The following is a 16,367-nucleotide window of genomic DNA, read 5'->3' as shown; positions in this document are numbered from 1 at the left end:
ATATATATATATATATATATATATATATATATATATATATATATATATATATATATATATACACACACACGTACATACATGTACATTTCTGTATATGATATACAAATATTATACATATTTTATAAACTTTTGCAGCTACCAAATATAAATGTTTCTACCGCGAGCTAAAATTGATCTTTGCCCTCGTATTAATTAAGGAAAACTCGCTAATAGTTGATAGAGTTTTAAGTCATCTAAGAGACATTTGGATAAAACCTTAATCATTTGGTATGCGGACTAAATTATCCCGAGATTATAATCCTAGGACTAATTTATACCACATGAGAGATGGGATAAAATAATCCCACATTTGATGGGATAAGATGAGATATCCTAGATTAAGTTTGGGATTAAATTTATACCTTGTTTAGTTCGCGATATAAATTTATCCCAGAATAAATTTATACCACCAACCAAACAGAGTATAAATTTAATCTTACATCTTATCCACCTTATACCTCATGCCAAACGACCCCTCAGAGGATAACCAAATGTCGGAGATTACAATTCAAAATCGAGTATTTCAGTGACTTTTATTCATTTCAACTAATTAGTTCCTGAATTATCCAACTAAATTAGTGAATAGTAACAATTAAATTTAAATCCTTAAACTCTCAGTAACAATTAAATTTAAAAATGCTTCAAACGGGTAAACAAAAAGACTTAACACAAGGGTAATCTAAATATTATATTAGTAAGTCTAATATAATAATCACAACTAAGACCATTTAGGTTAGAGAAGTCTTCAAAGTAAATAAAGAAGAAAAGGGAAGACAGCAGTGTTAGTTCGCGTTCACAACGCGTGGAAGGATATATATCATATCATCATTTTGGATTTGACTTTTTCTTTTGGATACCAAACATAATTATTTATATCAACAACATACATTCTCTTCTTTTACTCAATGCATTATATTTTAAGAACATAATCTTTCAACACTAAGTATTGATTTTTGATAATTATTATCAATCATATCATCTCCAGCTTAGGAACATGAACCTTGATAGTCGAGTGTGAAGGACGAAGATTAGATTAGAAAACTAATAGGTGGTTGAACGTCATTTCTTTCATTCCAGTAGTAGTATCGTTATTCTAGTATTTCCTTATTCTTAGAATTCTATTACTACCTGATGTTGCTTGTGTTTTGTTTATTATATCATCTTGTTGTTGTTACTGTTTCCCTGACTTTTACACTACTGTATTTTCTTCTCTATGTTGTTGTGATTTTGTATGCTTGCTTGGAACCAAAGGTGTATCTGAATCCGCTTCTTTACCTGTATAAGGTAGCAGTATAGTTACGTACTCACTACCCTCCTCAAACCCTACTTATAGAATATTACACTGAGTTTGTTATTATTGCTCATATCATTCATACAATCTCTGACCTCTAATCTAGCCCAAAAGTGGAACAATAAAATTGCAACATAATTAATTAGCTGGTTTCATTATTGATTCAAAATAAGATCATTAAAAATTAAGTTAATTAAGTACTACTCCCAAGTCCCATCTCCTAAAAAAATAAGAGATCCGTTAGGTACTGGGGCCGTAGGGTAGGAAAGTCTTAATTAAAGAAGAATATGAATATAATTAATTACCTGGATTCATTGTTGGATATGCTTTTCTTTCTTTTTGGACAGCACACAGAATTAATTACATTAATTAACTACCTATAATCTTTTCTTGCACTTAAAATCCATAATGTTAGACAAAATTAGTTGATGGTCTACATAATGAACTATAATTTTGCACCCTATATATGAAATCTAATGAAATTGTAGTAGGTTAAAGGGCCCATCCACAACCACTTTTACAAGCCAACTCAATGAAATTGTAATATTTGAGATCATATTAATGTATGAAGATGTTCCTAGCCACGAGACGAAGGGTAGTCTCTTACAGTTAAATCGTCTTCAACTCTTATTTCCTTTTTTTGGCATTGTTAGGGGCCTTTTCTTGGACGAGCACATTGGTTCTAAATTTCTTTTTTATTCTCAAATCATTTTTCGTTCGATTAAGAAGAAACAACTCTTTTCCTTCACGGTGAGCAGAGCCGGTCCCAAAAAGAAAATACATGTTCCAAGAACCATATGCCAAATACAATTCTATTGATTTCTTTTGGTTGCAAAAGGAGTTAATCCAATTTAAGTGACACTCTTTTTGACTATGATTAATGATAAGCGTGTACATAGGCAAGAAAGATAAGCTTTTTCCTCTTCATGTTTGTTTGTTTTCCAGTTAAGTTTGACAAATTATCAGGTGTAATTTTCCCCCTTCTTTTCAATAGTAGCCAAACTTTCAAACAGTTGAGTTTTTGCATTAAATTAGCTTTTACTAAATACTGGAAGATTGTAACACCCTGTAAATTTGAATCTATTGTGAATGCATTAAATGAGTATTCATGTGATGGTTATCAATTGATTATTATAATAAGTGTACGAGACAAATCATAAGTGATTTGGGGTCCAAGAAGAGGCCTAAGTCTAAGCCAAGTTGGAAATTACATGATAGACTAAAAATTCCAAATGAGTACGCACAAGACCTCACTTAGGACGAGCATATCTACATGTATATAAGGAGTTGTGTGATGTACAACCTATAAAATTAAAGCTCATTGAGTCTAGTTTCCAACGCATCAAACCGTTCATCATTTGGAGGTGTATACAGAAAGTTATGACCGTTTTTGTGTCCCTTCCGTCGGCAGCGTCCTGGGTAGCGCCGGGCGCTAGCCGTGGCGCCGGGAAATTTTGACTTACTGGAATCAGCGCCACAGGTAGCGCCCAGCGCCACCTGTGGCGCCCGAAACACTATATACTCAATTCGGGGTTCATTTTTAGCCATTTATCTTGGCCGAACTTTGGGGTCTTCCTTCACCCTCTCAAGAGCACCAACTCCTACCATCTTCAAGGTAAGCAATCTTCATAAACTTGGTGTGAAATTTCATCATTCTTACACTAGTATTGATGAAATCTACTCATAAAACACATAGATCTTCAAGAAATTCCTTCAAGAACTCAAAGGAGGGTTTTGCAAGATTTCTTCCAAAAGGTAATCCTACACCCTTAGACTTACATGTATGAATTTATTATGGGTATATGAGTGTGAATTAAGTATTGTGACTCTTGGTGTGGCGATTAGAAGCCATAAGTTCCCAATATAAATACATAATTATTGTAGAGATTGGAAGGTGATTATTTGATGGAATTTTGTTGGTTGGGTGTAGATGGATTGTCATACATGTGATGTTGGAAGTTATAAATTGGTTAGTCATGATGGTGGGATAAAATTGTTGATGAATGGTGATAGTTGGATGAACTAATTATATGGTGATGAGATGTAAAGATTTATGCCTACAAGGTGTTTGATAATATGCCTAAATGGCTTAAGTTATGGAATTTGTTACTAATATTGGTTCCATTGGATATTGCTATTGTAGATTGAAGGTTCTTAGTATTGTGGATCATTGTAGTAGCACTAAGGGGCAAAACTGAGGTATGTGAGGCTAACTCTCTATGTTTGGGAATGTTAATGATTCTCCCTACACTACGTTTTTTTTATGATGTTACTAATTGCCTCAGAAATATAGTTAAGCCTAGTTCCTTGAATAGTTGTAGAGCTTCTATTCTCTATCTTCATAACTCGCTCATGACTTTCATTCTGAACGTTGTGAGCTCAGTGCGTATTCAATATAGACTTGGGTTTGATGCCCCCGAGTCTTAGTATAGATTACTCAGTATGCCATATACAGTTGAAATTTCAGTATTCATAATCAGTTCAAGAACACATGTCTCAGTCTAGTCCCATTCAGTATTCCAGTATCATTTAACTCAATGTGATTCAGTATTTCACTATCATGTACTGCAGTATGATTCTCAGTTTCTGATTTTTAAATTCCTGAATGTTGAACACTTGTATTTGGGCCTGAGGCCGTAGTTTATATGCTTTATGCATACTTGGTCCTGAGGCCGTAGTTTATGCATAATGCATTTTTGGGCCTGAGGCCGTAGTTATGTATACGTATACTTGGGCCTGAGGCCGTAGCTTGTGCACATATATATATTGGGCCCGAGACCGTAGCTTATTCAGATAAACAGGTTGTTCATCATTCAGAAGAGGGAGTATTCATATCCTTACTTCCTTTATCATTTCAGTTACCAGTTATCAGTTCAGTTGTCAGTTATCAGTTATCTTTTCAGTTATCAGTTCAGTTATCAATTATCACTTCAGTTTCAGTTTCAATAGTTATCATTTTAGTTATCAGCTTAGTTTTAGTTTCAGCATTTATAATTCTTTCTTTCAGTTGCTTTACATACCAGTGCAATTCAAATGTACTGACGTCCCTGTTGCCCGGGGCCTGCATCTCACGATGCAGGTAATGATTTACAGGTTGAAGATTCAGAGCGCTAGGATTCTCGTACCAGCTATTGGGTGATCCCAGTTCTTTTGGGGCATTATCATTACCTTACAGTCTTTCAGTATTTACAGATAGACATTGTTTTCAGTACTTCAATAGAGGCTTCATAGACTAGAGTAACAGCTAGACAAAGTCGCAGGCTTTTCATATTAAGCTATGTTGACTACAAATATGTTTCAAAATTGTATTAGTATTTCCGCACTTTAATTTTTATCATTCAGACTTTCAGTATATCAGCATGTGTTAGTTTATCCTCCGCATTCAGTATGTTATGATATCACATGTTGATTCAGCCAGCCAGTTGGTTCGCTCGGTCACATGTAGTCAGGCACCGAGTGCCGTGTTACGTCCAGGCCCAGGTTCGGGGCGTGACAAAGATTCAGCTATGATAGGCTTCACAATTTCATATTTTTCCAAGTAACCACAAGAAAATCCCAATTTCAAAAATCCGAGTAGTATTATAGTTTAACACGAAACCAAAAATTCAACTTATCCATCATATTGATAGAAAACTGATCAGAAAAAGATGAAGATTTATAAGTGAAAAATTGAGCAGAGAAAGAGGCAATAGACGTGAAAAAGAAATTGCTTGACTGATTGACTACAATGCTTCAACTGCAGTCTTTTTATAACAGAAAAAACATAGCAAACTTAAGCTAAAAATTAGGAACTACCCCATAAAGTTTTCTCCTAAAAACTAGATAACAAAAACCACGTTAAACTGCTTCCTAAGGACTAGGACAAACCTAAAAAGTAGGAGTTTTATTTACCAACACATATTAAGTGAGCGTTTGGACATAAGAATTGTAAAATTTCGAAAAAAAGTAAATTCTTTAAAAGTGAAAATGCTATTTGAATAGAGTTATGTTTGGATATGAATATATTTTTGAATTATTTTTGAATTTTCGTGAATGATCTGAGTAAAAATTTTGAAAAACAGCTTTTTTGAGTTCATCAAATTGTCGAAAAATTCCAAAATTCATCTTCAAGTGAAAATTAAAAATTCTATGGATAAACATTGCTTTCGGAAAAAAGTAAAAAAAAAATTCATGACCAAACGGGCTCTTAGTTGCATGTTCAAGTCGAGTGTGGTCTTGTGTTCCCTGTATCTTTGTGATTCCCTCTCGTAGCTAATTCAATAAAGAAAGAAAAAACCAAGCACTAGATAAAAGAAGAGCCGGATATCAATTCACAAAACAATATATGCATCAAAAAGTTTATCTATCAATCAACTATGCCTCGACCCCAACCTTCATCAGAATGCTTAAAAAGAAAATAACGAGTTTCTTATGCCTATATGTCAATTTGGTCAGTATCTGTGACAGAGCCACATTAGATTGCAGTAGAATGCTAAATTAATCCAATAATAAAATGGAATGGGATGTAAATCTAAGTACCAGAAAACAAATGCAAGATACCACTATATTTTTTGTTAACATTTATAAGCTAAATCTATATACTAACTTCAGCTTCCACATGTAAATCATGGTAGAAAAAAACTATAACAGACAAATGTAGAAAATCAACTTTTAGCTTGGTTGGTATTTGCTGAGGGAGGTGATAGTTGGTTTTGTCCTTTGGGAGGGAGCTTAGATTGCATCACTCTCAGATCATTGGCAATCTCAGTAAAGCTAGGCCTCTCCGACGGTTCAGCTGACCAACACCTCTCCATCAGTATCCTCCAATCTGCGTCACAGGAATCTGGCACAGGCGGCCGCAATGTATTACTCACGATACCACCTGCATTGGATTCAGTCGTCAATACTTACACCAGTTTGATGCCTTAGCCTCCGTTTGGACAATATTTGCAGTTAAAGTTGAAAATGAGTATCGAGAACAGGGGCGGAGGGAGAGTATTACCTACGGGTTCTGACGAACCCATTAACTTTTGTTTAGACTCCGTATTTCTATTAGAAAATGCAATAAATATGTATGAATATTTAGTTATGAACCTAGTAACTATGATCACCTATGGGTTCTATGTCAATTCAGAACTCATAAACTTAAAATTCTGACTCCGCCTCTAATCGAGAAGTTAATGGAGAATGAAAGGTAGAGCGACTGCAGCGAGACATTACCAATGATAGCTCCATAGTGCAATTCGGTATATGGTTCTTCTCCCGTAAGAAGTTCCCACATCACAATTCCAAAGGAAAATACATCAACCTACAAAAACAAGCGGCAAAGAATGAGTCAAACGTTCTCTTCTATACCTTCTGGAAATTAATACTTCTCAAAGTAATAAATTAAGTACTTCTCAATACCTTCTCAGAAACAAGACTACTGCTCCCATTTAGAAGTTCTGGTGCCATCCAGGGGAGAGTTCCACGTACACCGCCTGAGATTAGTGTTTGACATTTCGCTTTGGATAGCCCCAAATCACCAACCTAAAACGAGAAGGATAGATTTCCAGTCATACCAAAGTGAAACAGACGATAATATGACAGGGAGCTTTTATGATTGGTAATGGACTGCTTTTGTGTTTAAATGGTTAAGCACAAGATAAGAGAACTAAGTTGCTCGGACTCTTCATTTTCGGTGCCGCACCCGTGTTCCGGATCCGGTCAACCGATTTTGGGCACTTCGACCAAAATCGACAGAGAAATTCGGGTCAAATACAATAATTTTTGAAATCAAAACAAAAGCTAGGGTAAAATTGAAGAAAATGTAATAACTTGTATATAGAAATTTCTATGTCAATCCTTTTCCTTTTATCTCCTTCCCTTATTTTCCTCTTGATCAATATTTTCTCCTTCTCGGAGTAGTGAGTACATTGTAAGTTTTCCACATAGTGTCACATAATATAGACATATTTTTATAGCTCTATTTTTAGATATTTGTATCATTTTGAGCAGAATCCCGGCACCTGTATCCGTACCTGTGATCCGTACCCCCGAATCTTAAAATTTAGATGATGAATGATCCGACCTCTAGATCCGCACCCGAGTCCGAGCAACTTAGTAAGAGATAACTCTGAATTGTAAGTGTGTATACTACTTATTGCAATTCCCTTTTGAAGAATACAGTGGATACTGCTATTCTTTGCCACACTATTCTTTGCCACAGGAGAAGTGAAAGAAAAAAAGATAACAAGGCTAAAGAAATTATAAATGAGGCATGGTCCATTTATCAGCACTAGTAAGGCAAAAAAGGATGACAAAACAATACCGATAGATGATAAAATAACACCAAGGATGACAACAATGATGCCCGTGATGGTAATGATAACATGATGATTATACGACCAATGCCATAGATGGTAGTGGCGATACATGCAAGTGAAGTGAGCCTTGGATCAATGTTGTCAAGGGCGAAAAGCGAGGCGCTTCTTTCCCTTTTCTTTTTTCCTTCTTAATTTTGAAAAGTTAGAAAAGCACAAGGCTTTCCAAGAGATTTAAATGCAAACCACGTAAAACATTGGCTTTTAGTAAAGAGAAGGCGAGAATATACATAATGCAAGAAAAAAGTAAGACAAACAAAAAACTATGATCATATACAAACCAAAAATCATTTCAATCAAATTGAAATTACGATCATATATAAAACAAAAATCATATCAATCAAATTTGAAAACCATATAAAACTTCAGATTTAGATGCAGCGGTGCAATTCTAAGTTTTCATTTAGAGCATGTTTGGAAAGCCACCTTGGAAATGGATTTAAGTGTAATTGGGTGTAATTACATCCAATTAAGTGTAATTGGGTATAAAAAACGTGAAACTCATGGGTACACCAGAATTTCACAACAACAAAAAATCCACTAATTTTTACAAAACCGTTCTGCCTACCATCAAACATATAACCAACTGCAAATATTATCAGCTGATGTTCTACTGAAATATGTCTAAATAAAAGTTGAATTAGTATCTATGTGATGTCAACATGTAATAGAATTTGCTAGACAAGGATTAGCACCCCTTCCCCTTGTTGAGATAATTGGCTACTAAATCTTTAACATTTCTGCACATAGTTTTTTTACCAACTGACAAATAAAAGCATCTCTTGGCTATGACTGACCTTGCATATTGGACGGTGGGGATCACGGAGATTAACCAACAGATTGTCACTTTTCAAGTCAAAGTGCACTATATTCTTCCCATGCAAATACTCCATTCCAAATGCAACATCCATCGCGATAACGAGGCGTTTCCGCTTATCCAGATTCCTGAAAACAGTTGCCATTCATTTACTCACCCCATTTTTTTATGTTAACACCACTAATAGTTTAAAATTTTAATGTATAAGAGGACTCCAAGTGCTCAAGCTGAAGACATCAAAATCAAAACATACGGCTTTCTGAACTCGCAAACGATCAGGAGAATATTATCAAAGTGTACTCATCCACAAACTAAGTACAAGAAAACCATTCTATTACCACAAGGTATGCTGAAAAACCCCTGCTTAAAATCATTTGGCCTTTAACCTACAATTGCCTTACCACCATGTTTTTAATCACTGAAACCATAGTAGAGGTCAAAACCTATCAACTTTTAACCCAAAATTCAGTGGTCCAAACCAGAAAATAAAGTAAATTTATAACAAAAATTCCATTTCAAATATTTGCAAATGGAAGTAAAGTCACCAATAAACAAATACTCCGTTTAATCCATGCAAGTCAAACGGATTACAAAAGAAAGATTACCTCTCATTCTTTTGTAAAGCATTTCTCAAGGACCCGTTAACCATATATTCTGTAACAGTTGCCACTGAGCCACCTGGACCATCTAGCACAACACCATAAAATGCAACAACGTTTGGATGGTGCAAGTCTGCGAGTTTGATGGCCTCATTCCAGAAATCATCCCTCTAATAAAAAGATAAGCACAAAAAAAATGTACATCAACAAAAGATGCAAAGATCTTGAATAAATTGGTTAAATTATCAGGTGCAGGGAGAAGGAAAAAAGACAAAGACATAGACAAGAAGTGGTAAACAGAAGGAAAGACAAAAGATACCAACCATGCGCTCTTGTTCTGAAGCTTTCCCAGCAAAACACCTGTCGTTAATCCTTTTAATTGCAACATCAGTACCCCTCCACTTTCCATGATAAACAGTGCCAAATGTACCAGAACCCAATTCTCGCATCTCCTCGAGGTCACTATTCTTTATAATCTATTCACATGAATGCACTTATTAAGGAAACAAGAAGGGTGAAAATCAAAAACATTGCTAAGTGGCAGAGACATTAAAGGATCATTTCATTTTTTCAGTTAAGGCTAACAAATCAAGGAAATTGCACTGGACAAGAGATGTCGAACCTGCAAGCGTCCAATGCCATCTGAAACCGGAAATCCAAAATTTGCTCTCTCTGGAAATTTAGTCTTAGTTTCCTGAATAGAGATTGCTAACGGATTAGCAATACAGGCAAAAATAAGATACAAGAAACTGATTATGAACAGCTTGCATAGCAGCATCTGTAATTGTGTGAGAGAATTTAAGACCTCAAATTTATCTTTGGTGTCCTTTCCGGCATCAGCGCTTTCAAATTCAGCATTCCGTTGAGTAGAAGATGGGGACTCACTCCTTCCATGTATGGAAAGGTCAGCATTAGATGGAGTGGATGACTGAAGAACAGAAGCGGCGACACCCTCAGCAACAGCCTGAAGTTCTCGCTTGATCATTTCCTCCACTGAGCCTTTGATAGCAAAAATGAAAAGATAAAGTTAAGACCGCAAAACCATAAGACGAGCTAGCAATCCAGAAACTGAGGCTTCTCAGCTTTCTTGGACCGTGATTGATCTGAACTGAAATCTGTATTACCTGAAGGCAGGCAAGCTCCATCTTCCAACCGAATTTGTGTTTGTAATCCCCCATTAGTAACAGTTGGCAACTCACTATTATTGCCAAAAAGATTCTCGCCACAGTAATCCTTGGTGCCAGCAGCTTCCTTTTTTAGCTGAAGTTTACTAGGTTTAGGAGGAGGGAAATGGGCATCATGTTGCAAACTCCAAGGATCCTGGTTGCTATATAGAGAATTTGAGCTTTCCTGTACAAATGGTGGAGTACCGTCGAGTACGGCCGTTTCTACCGTTGTAGGATTCAACATTTGCTGGAAATGTTGGGGCCCATCTTTCCATTCACCAATAGCTGGAGTTCTTTCTGTTGCATTGGCAGTTAAATGGGGAGAGACTTCATACCCTTCTGCAGCCCGAATGTTATGCACGAAAGGAGCGTCATTTGAAGAAGCTGGTATTTCATTTGGATTCATGTTACTTGTAACCAAACCTGGATATCCTTCCCTCCCACCAAACTGTTGAACTCTGTTATTCAACATGTCTTCCCTTCTAAAGTTATCAACGGTTGGCTTACTCTGCTCATTAGTTGCTAACACTTCAGCGGGGTTTATCAGGAGATTTTCCATTCTTCCTTCAATTTGTCTCAAGTGGTTGTATGCCGTTAAGGACTCTACATCATCTTCTTTAGGAAGCATGGTAGGAGTGTTTCCACCATAGTTTTTGGGAGATCCACCACTTAAGTTATCCACTATTTGACCAGGCACAACTCCAACTTTAAGGAAATCACTATTGACTGGTTTGTTCGCAGCAACTTCTTGTTTAATCTGATACTGTGGTGGAACCATAAGCTGCTCAGTGGCATTAACATGGTACGGTTGAGGAACAGCACCAACAAAAACACCATAAGGTGATTGCATCGTACCCGTTAAACCTATCATACCTTGGGGAACTGACACCTTTGGGTGCTCCGCAAACTCAGGCTTTTGGAGGTTTCTATCATATTCATACTGTTTATCAACATTTTGGGAGACTCCAACTACCTCACCTTGACCCTGACCCCCAATTCTTTGCCCAGCAGCAGCTCCCTGCTGTTCAACAGCTCCCTCACCCAGGGCTCCGGTCGTGACAGCTCGGTGAATAGGCCGACCCCTCTCATCCAATCTAAGGCTATGATACACTGAATTGAAGTCAGATGTTGTGCTTGCAGGACTCTCCCTTTGCTCTACTGCTACTGTATCTGAGTGTGCATGTGGCAGTGATTTTTGACACATTAGACAGTCATCAAACCTAGATAACAGCTCAGAACCGGTAACGAGTGGTGGAGGCACCTGACCTTCAGAAAGCGGTGCCTGCTGAGAGTGTGGAATCTGGTGCCATCCATAAGCTGCAGGAGGAGCCTGATGCTGATAAGTACTATATCCTTGGTCAACAGGAAACTGCACAACTCTCGGCCCCAATGTGCCTTCTGCAGGATAATTTTCAAACCTAACATGTTGGGGCTGAATCGATGAGGGAACCATATTAGGATTCATAGTGACATGAGCTGAAGGAGTCATTGTCATGTGAAGAGCAGGGACAAACTGCTGAGTCGGAGCACCAGCAATTATATGCTGCTGATTGATTACTGGCCCAACAGTTCCCAAAAGCTGCCTCGGGAATCCCATCTGGGAAGGTATTTGAACATAATCTGCACGGTTTAGGTTCTCCCTTTGAGGATCCACATAAGCCGGGACATATGGTGTAGTTCCTGGATACGGGACTCCTGTTTGCTGCATATCATAACCCATCTGTCGCTGCTGCACAGCAGCGAAAGGCACAGTTTTCTCTAACGCATGCTCCGGCTGAGCAGATAAGCTTGGCACTGGCCCAGGAACAACTAATGGAATAGTCATTGGAGTGACAGAAGCATCGACATGAGTTGCAGGATTTGCATCTGTATGCACCAATCGGTAAGCAGGTTCTTGAGAGGTAGCAGAAGTCCCACTAGGTGATAGTGCGTCAAAAGGTATGCCTCTAAGCTCTCCTTGACCATTGGCTAAACTATCAACAGCTTCAGAGCCACTAAATTCTGAATTCTGGGTGGAACCAGCGCTAGCGGTACTCCCTTTCCTAGTAATACCAATACCACTAACCCCATCACCAATCCCATTCACTGCCTCGACATACCTCTGTCCACTATCTTGCAGATCTCTTAATTGCACCACACCGGACGATTCTAGCTCTGAAGCCGAAAACAGGAACACCCTCAATTTAGCTGACCCGTCTGATGCTCTTTCAACCAACTTTTCGTACTCATCCATCATATTTTCAAGATCTTCCGGACAAGAAACAGACACTAGCGCGTCAAGATCCTCATCAGGCAACTGGTACTTAATCACCATATCCTGCCCATAAGTATCTACCATTTTGCGAACCAGTTCAGCAAAACTCACCTCCCTCCTAACACTAATAATCCTAGTCTGTCCACCCACATATCTCAACGCGCCATCACTCGGCCTCGGCATTATCCTCCCCCCAAAACTACACAAAAACTTAACTTTCCTCCCCGACACTGAATCATCACCACCATCATCACTAGCACGATCAGATGCATTACTACCAACCCGTGCCCCGAAATGCAGATTCTTCGACGACCCACTTCCCGAATTCATAACGCCAACACTAACAACACCAGGAGGCTGAGAAGGCACAACCTGCGGGACCCAACCGGTCGCTCCTGGGCCGGCATTGGTAAACCCTAAACCTACAAACCCAGCATCCGCTACAGTGGTAGGGTAATAAACCCCAGGTATAGTTCCAGGACTACCTCCAACATCCCGGGTCGGGTTACCATAAAACCCCTCAACGGGTCTACCAGATGTGGTCACAGAAGCAATACCAGAGTCTTCTGGCACTGTCCGAACAATGTTCAACGGGCGCAAATCTTTGGGAATTGAATTCTGATCAAAAGCCATAATCCAATACTTACATATATTTCTATCTTTACAAATAAAAATTCAATCTTTTTACCCAAAACCCAAATCTTGCTTCAACCCAAAAACCTAAAATTGCTGTTCTGGTTGTAGGCTTTATCCTTCTCTACATTGAGCTACAATACAAACCAAAAAAAGACCCAATTAACCCTAACGGGTTTACACAAATACAGGCAAATCAAATTCAATATTTTTTTTCTTCTCAAAAACCAAATCTTGATTCAACCCAAAAACCTACAATTGCTGTTTTAATTCTAGGGTTTATCCTTTTCTACATTGAGCTACTATACAAACCCAGAAAACCCAATAGGCCAATACTACTAACAGCTGCTTTGAACCTCAAATAAACCCTAACGGGGCTTAGCAAAAATATAGGCAAATCACAAGGGTTTTTTAGCAAATAATATGTATTCAGTAACCAAGATTCAAGAACTGGAAAATACCTCAAAAAACAAGAACAGCACTTTCTTGCTAATCTCTATATTTTTTGCAGCTGATATGCCATAAAAAGATATAATTTTTTTTAATGGGATTTTCTTTTTTGTTGCTCTTTTTTCTGAGAGATTTTGCAGAAAAATGTGTGCTGTATGGGAGAAGGTGAAGCAAATTAATGGAGGAATAAAGCTGCGTGGGTCACTATCAAATTGTAGAGATGAAAGAGGAAGGGTGCCTGGTTTTGATTTCTTGAAAAAAAAAAGTTGCTGAATATAATTTTTAAATCGTATTAAAATACTAATGGAAATCAAATGTAGTGAGTGTAGTGAGAGAAAGAGAAAGTGAAGGGGGGAAAGGGCACGTGGAAGAGCTCATGCAGAAGTGTGTAATTCGCTAATTTCAGTCAAATGCGGTGATGGAGCTCAATTTTTCTTTTTTGTTGTTTCTTATTTAACATCTTATACCAGGACCCGACTAATTCAAATTAGCGTAATATAATATTTATAAAGAAAAGAAGTTTTTAATATATTTTTTTTATTTTTAAAGCACGAGCCTAAATTTTCTTTATTAAGAAAGACAAGATCATATTCATTCCAACACAACTCTTAATTGTTTAAATTGAAAAATCTAATATGAAACCTTTTTGAATTATCAAAAAAATAGAGTAATAATTTTTTTTGCTCTTTTAAATTTAAAATTTTTCATTATGTATGTTATTGTTATAAGAATATCATGAAATGTTAAAGATAAAAAAATTTAAGGATAGTTTTCTTATATTAAAAAATAATAATTATATATATTTACCTTATATGCCAATTATTTTTTTCAATTTAACATTCAATCAAACATCATTATATAAAATAAAATGAGTTTTTGGCCAATATTGTCCTTTATCTTTGAAGGTAGATCTATTTTGGTCCCTCAAATATAATCCTGAGCATATTTAGTCCCTTAAGTATGCTAAAGTGGAGTACATTTAATGTACACAATGTTCAAAAACTAACGGTGTTACCCAACTCTGATTCATGAAGCAAATCTTCTCTCTGAAGCAAAATTTTTCCTCTCATTTTATTGGATAACGCAAATTATCACTTTAATTCCCCATTTTAGATAATGTCTTCTAAAATTTTGACCTTGAAAATATCCCTTTCTGTGCCAGTTTTCAATGAGAAATGGCACTATATAGCCGCTGTAAAAATAATAACAGAAAAATATATAAAATTTGTATATATTTTTTTATTTTTATACATTTTGTATGTTAATATACAAAAATTATACAAATTTTATATACTTTTTCGGCTACCAGATGTAAATAGTTTCTGATACGGGCTAAAAGTGATCATACAATCTGGTTATTCATTTGCTTCAATAATATGCCTAGAAGTGATCCTAGCAGCTCTATTTTTTTTAAAAAAAAATTTAACTTTTCTTTTTGGGAAAATCAACCGAAATTTTTAAATGTAAATATATATACAAAAAAATATACAAATTTTATATATTTTTTCGGCTATTATTTTTACAGCGGCTATACAGTGTCATCTTCTCATTGAAAATTGGCACAAAAGGGGATATTTTCAAGGTCAAAATTTTCGAAGACATTATCTAAAAATGAGGATTAAAGTGATAATTTGCGTTATCTAATAAAAGGAAAGGAAACGTTTTGCTTCGCAGTAGAAGATTTGTTTCATGAATCAGAGTTGGGTAACACCGTTAGTTTTTGAACAAATTATGTCAGTGAGACTAAAGGTGCTCCATTTTAACATACTTAAGAGACTAAATATGCTCAGGATTATATTTGAGAGACCAAAATAGACATACCCTTAAAGATAAGGGACAATATTGATCAAAAACTCAAAATAAAACCAACAAATGTAACATCATTTTCCTCTTTGAATGAGCTTCATCAATGATACCATTATGGCTGTCCAACGGGCCGGCCCGGCCCGTCCCGTCCCGTCCCGCGTCCCGTCCCGCGTCCCGGCCCGGCCCGTCCCGGCCCGCTTCAAGTTAAATGGGATGGGCCAATGTCTGGCGGGACACGGGATGGGACGGGACGGCCATTTCGTCCCGTTTGTCCCGTCCCATTTCGTCCCGTCCCGTCCCGCGTCCCGCCAGTTTTTTTTTTTTTTTTTTAAACATCCGTTGAGCAACGGCTTAAATGGCAAAAATAGCCGTTGCCAACGGTCCAAACAGCCCCTACACCCCCAAACACCCCTACCCCCCCCCCCAAACTTTTAATATAACCCCTAAGTTTATTAAATTACACTTTGGCCCTATTTTCTACTATAAATACCCCCCATTCTTCTTCATTTTTTCCCACAAAAAATCAATCTTCTCTCTCAAATCTCTTACATTCTAATATTCTATCTATATTCTATATTATTCTCTCAATTTTGTTACTATCAAGTATCAAGTATCAACTATCAAGTGTCAAGTGATATCTTTCAAGTTTCAACTTTCAAGTATTTGGGCAAATTTTTTGGAGCAACTTTCAAGCTTCAAATTAATTCGTCAAGTATTTGGAGCAATATTTCGGGCAATTTCTTCAAGTTTCAATATTTAATCATGGTGCACTCGTTCCATCTCCTAATTTTAATATATAAATTTTGCGTATCATTTTAGTGCTTAATTTTTGTGTTTACTTTACGTGTTATATTTTCGTATTTCATTTGTGTGTTTAATATTTGTGTTAGCTTTTTTAATTTAGTTTCGTATTTAAATTATGGCACCTAAAAATATATTTGGTATTTTTAAAAAAAGTAGTAAAAAAAGTA

At 36.7% G+C, this 16,367-nt stretch overlaps 1 protein-coding gene across 2 annotated transcripts; it reads right to left on the bottom strand.

Moving 5' to 3' along the window:
* On the bottom strand, positions 5,748-13,930 carry LOC109234346. Of its 2 annotated transcripts, XM_019400305.1 has the most exons (10): positions 13,602-13,930; positions 10,212-13,274; positions 9,893-10,086; positions 9,710-9,781; positions 9,411-9,563; positions 9,094-9,257; positions 8,469-8,616; positions 6,716-6,838; positions 6,530-6,617; positions 5,748-6,191 (listed from the first exon to the last, which is right to left on the bottom strand). In XM_019400305.1, exons 2-10 carry the CDS (start codon positions 13,138-13,140, stop codon positions 5,974-5,976), a joined length of 4,089 nt encoding a protein of 1,362 aa, XP_019255850.1. In that variant the 5' UTR covers positions 13,141-13,274; positions 13,602-13,930; the 3' UTR covers positions 5,748-5,973. The 2 variants fall into 2 exon arrangements, with proteins under 2 accessions (XP_019255850.1, XP_019255848.1); XM_019400303.1 differs by having other exon boundaries at positions 10,212-13,930.

Source organism: Nicotiana attenuata, chromosome 11 (assembly GCF_001879085.1).
Source record: "Nicotiana attenuata strain UT chromosome 11, NIATTr2, whole genome shotgun sequence".
NCBI classification, from domain to species: Eukaryota; Viridiplantae; Streptophyta; class Magnoliopsida; order Solanales; family Solanaceae; genus Nicotiana; species Nicotiana attenuata.
The sequence above is the reverse complement of the archived record's forward strand: the minus strand, read 5'-3'. Positions and strand labels throughout refer to the sequence as shown.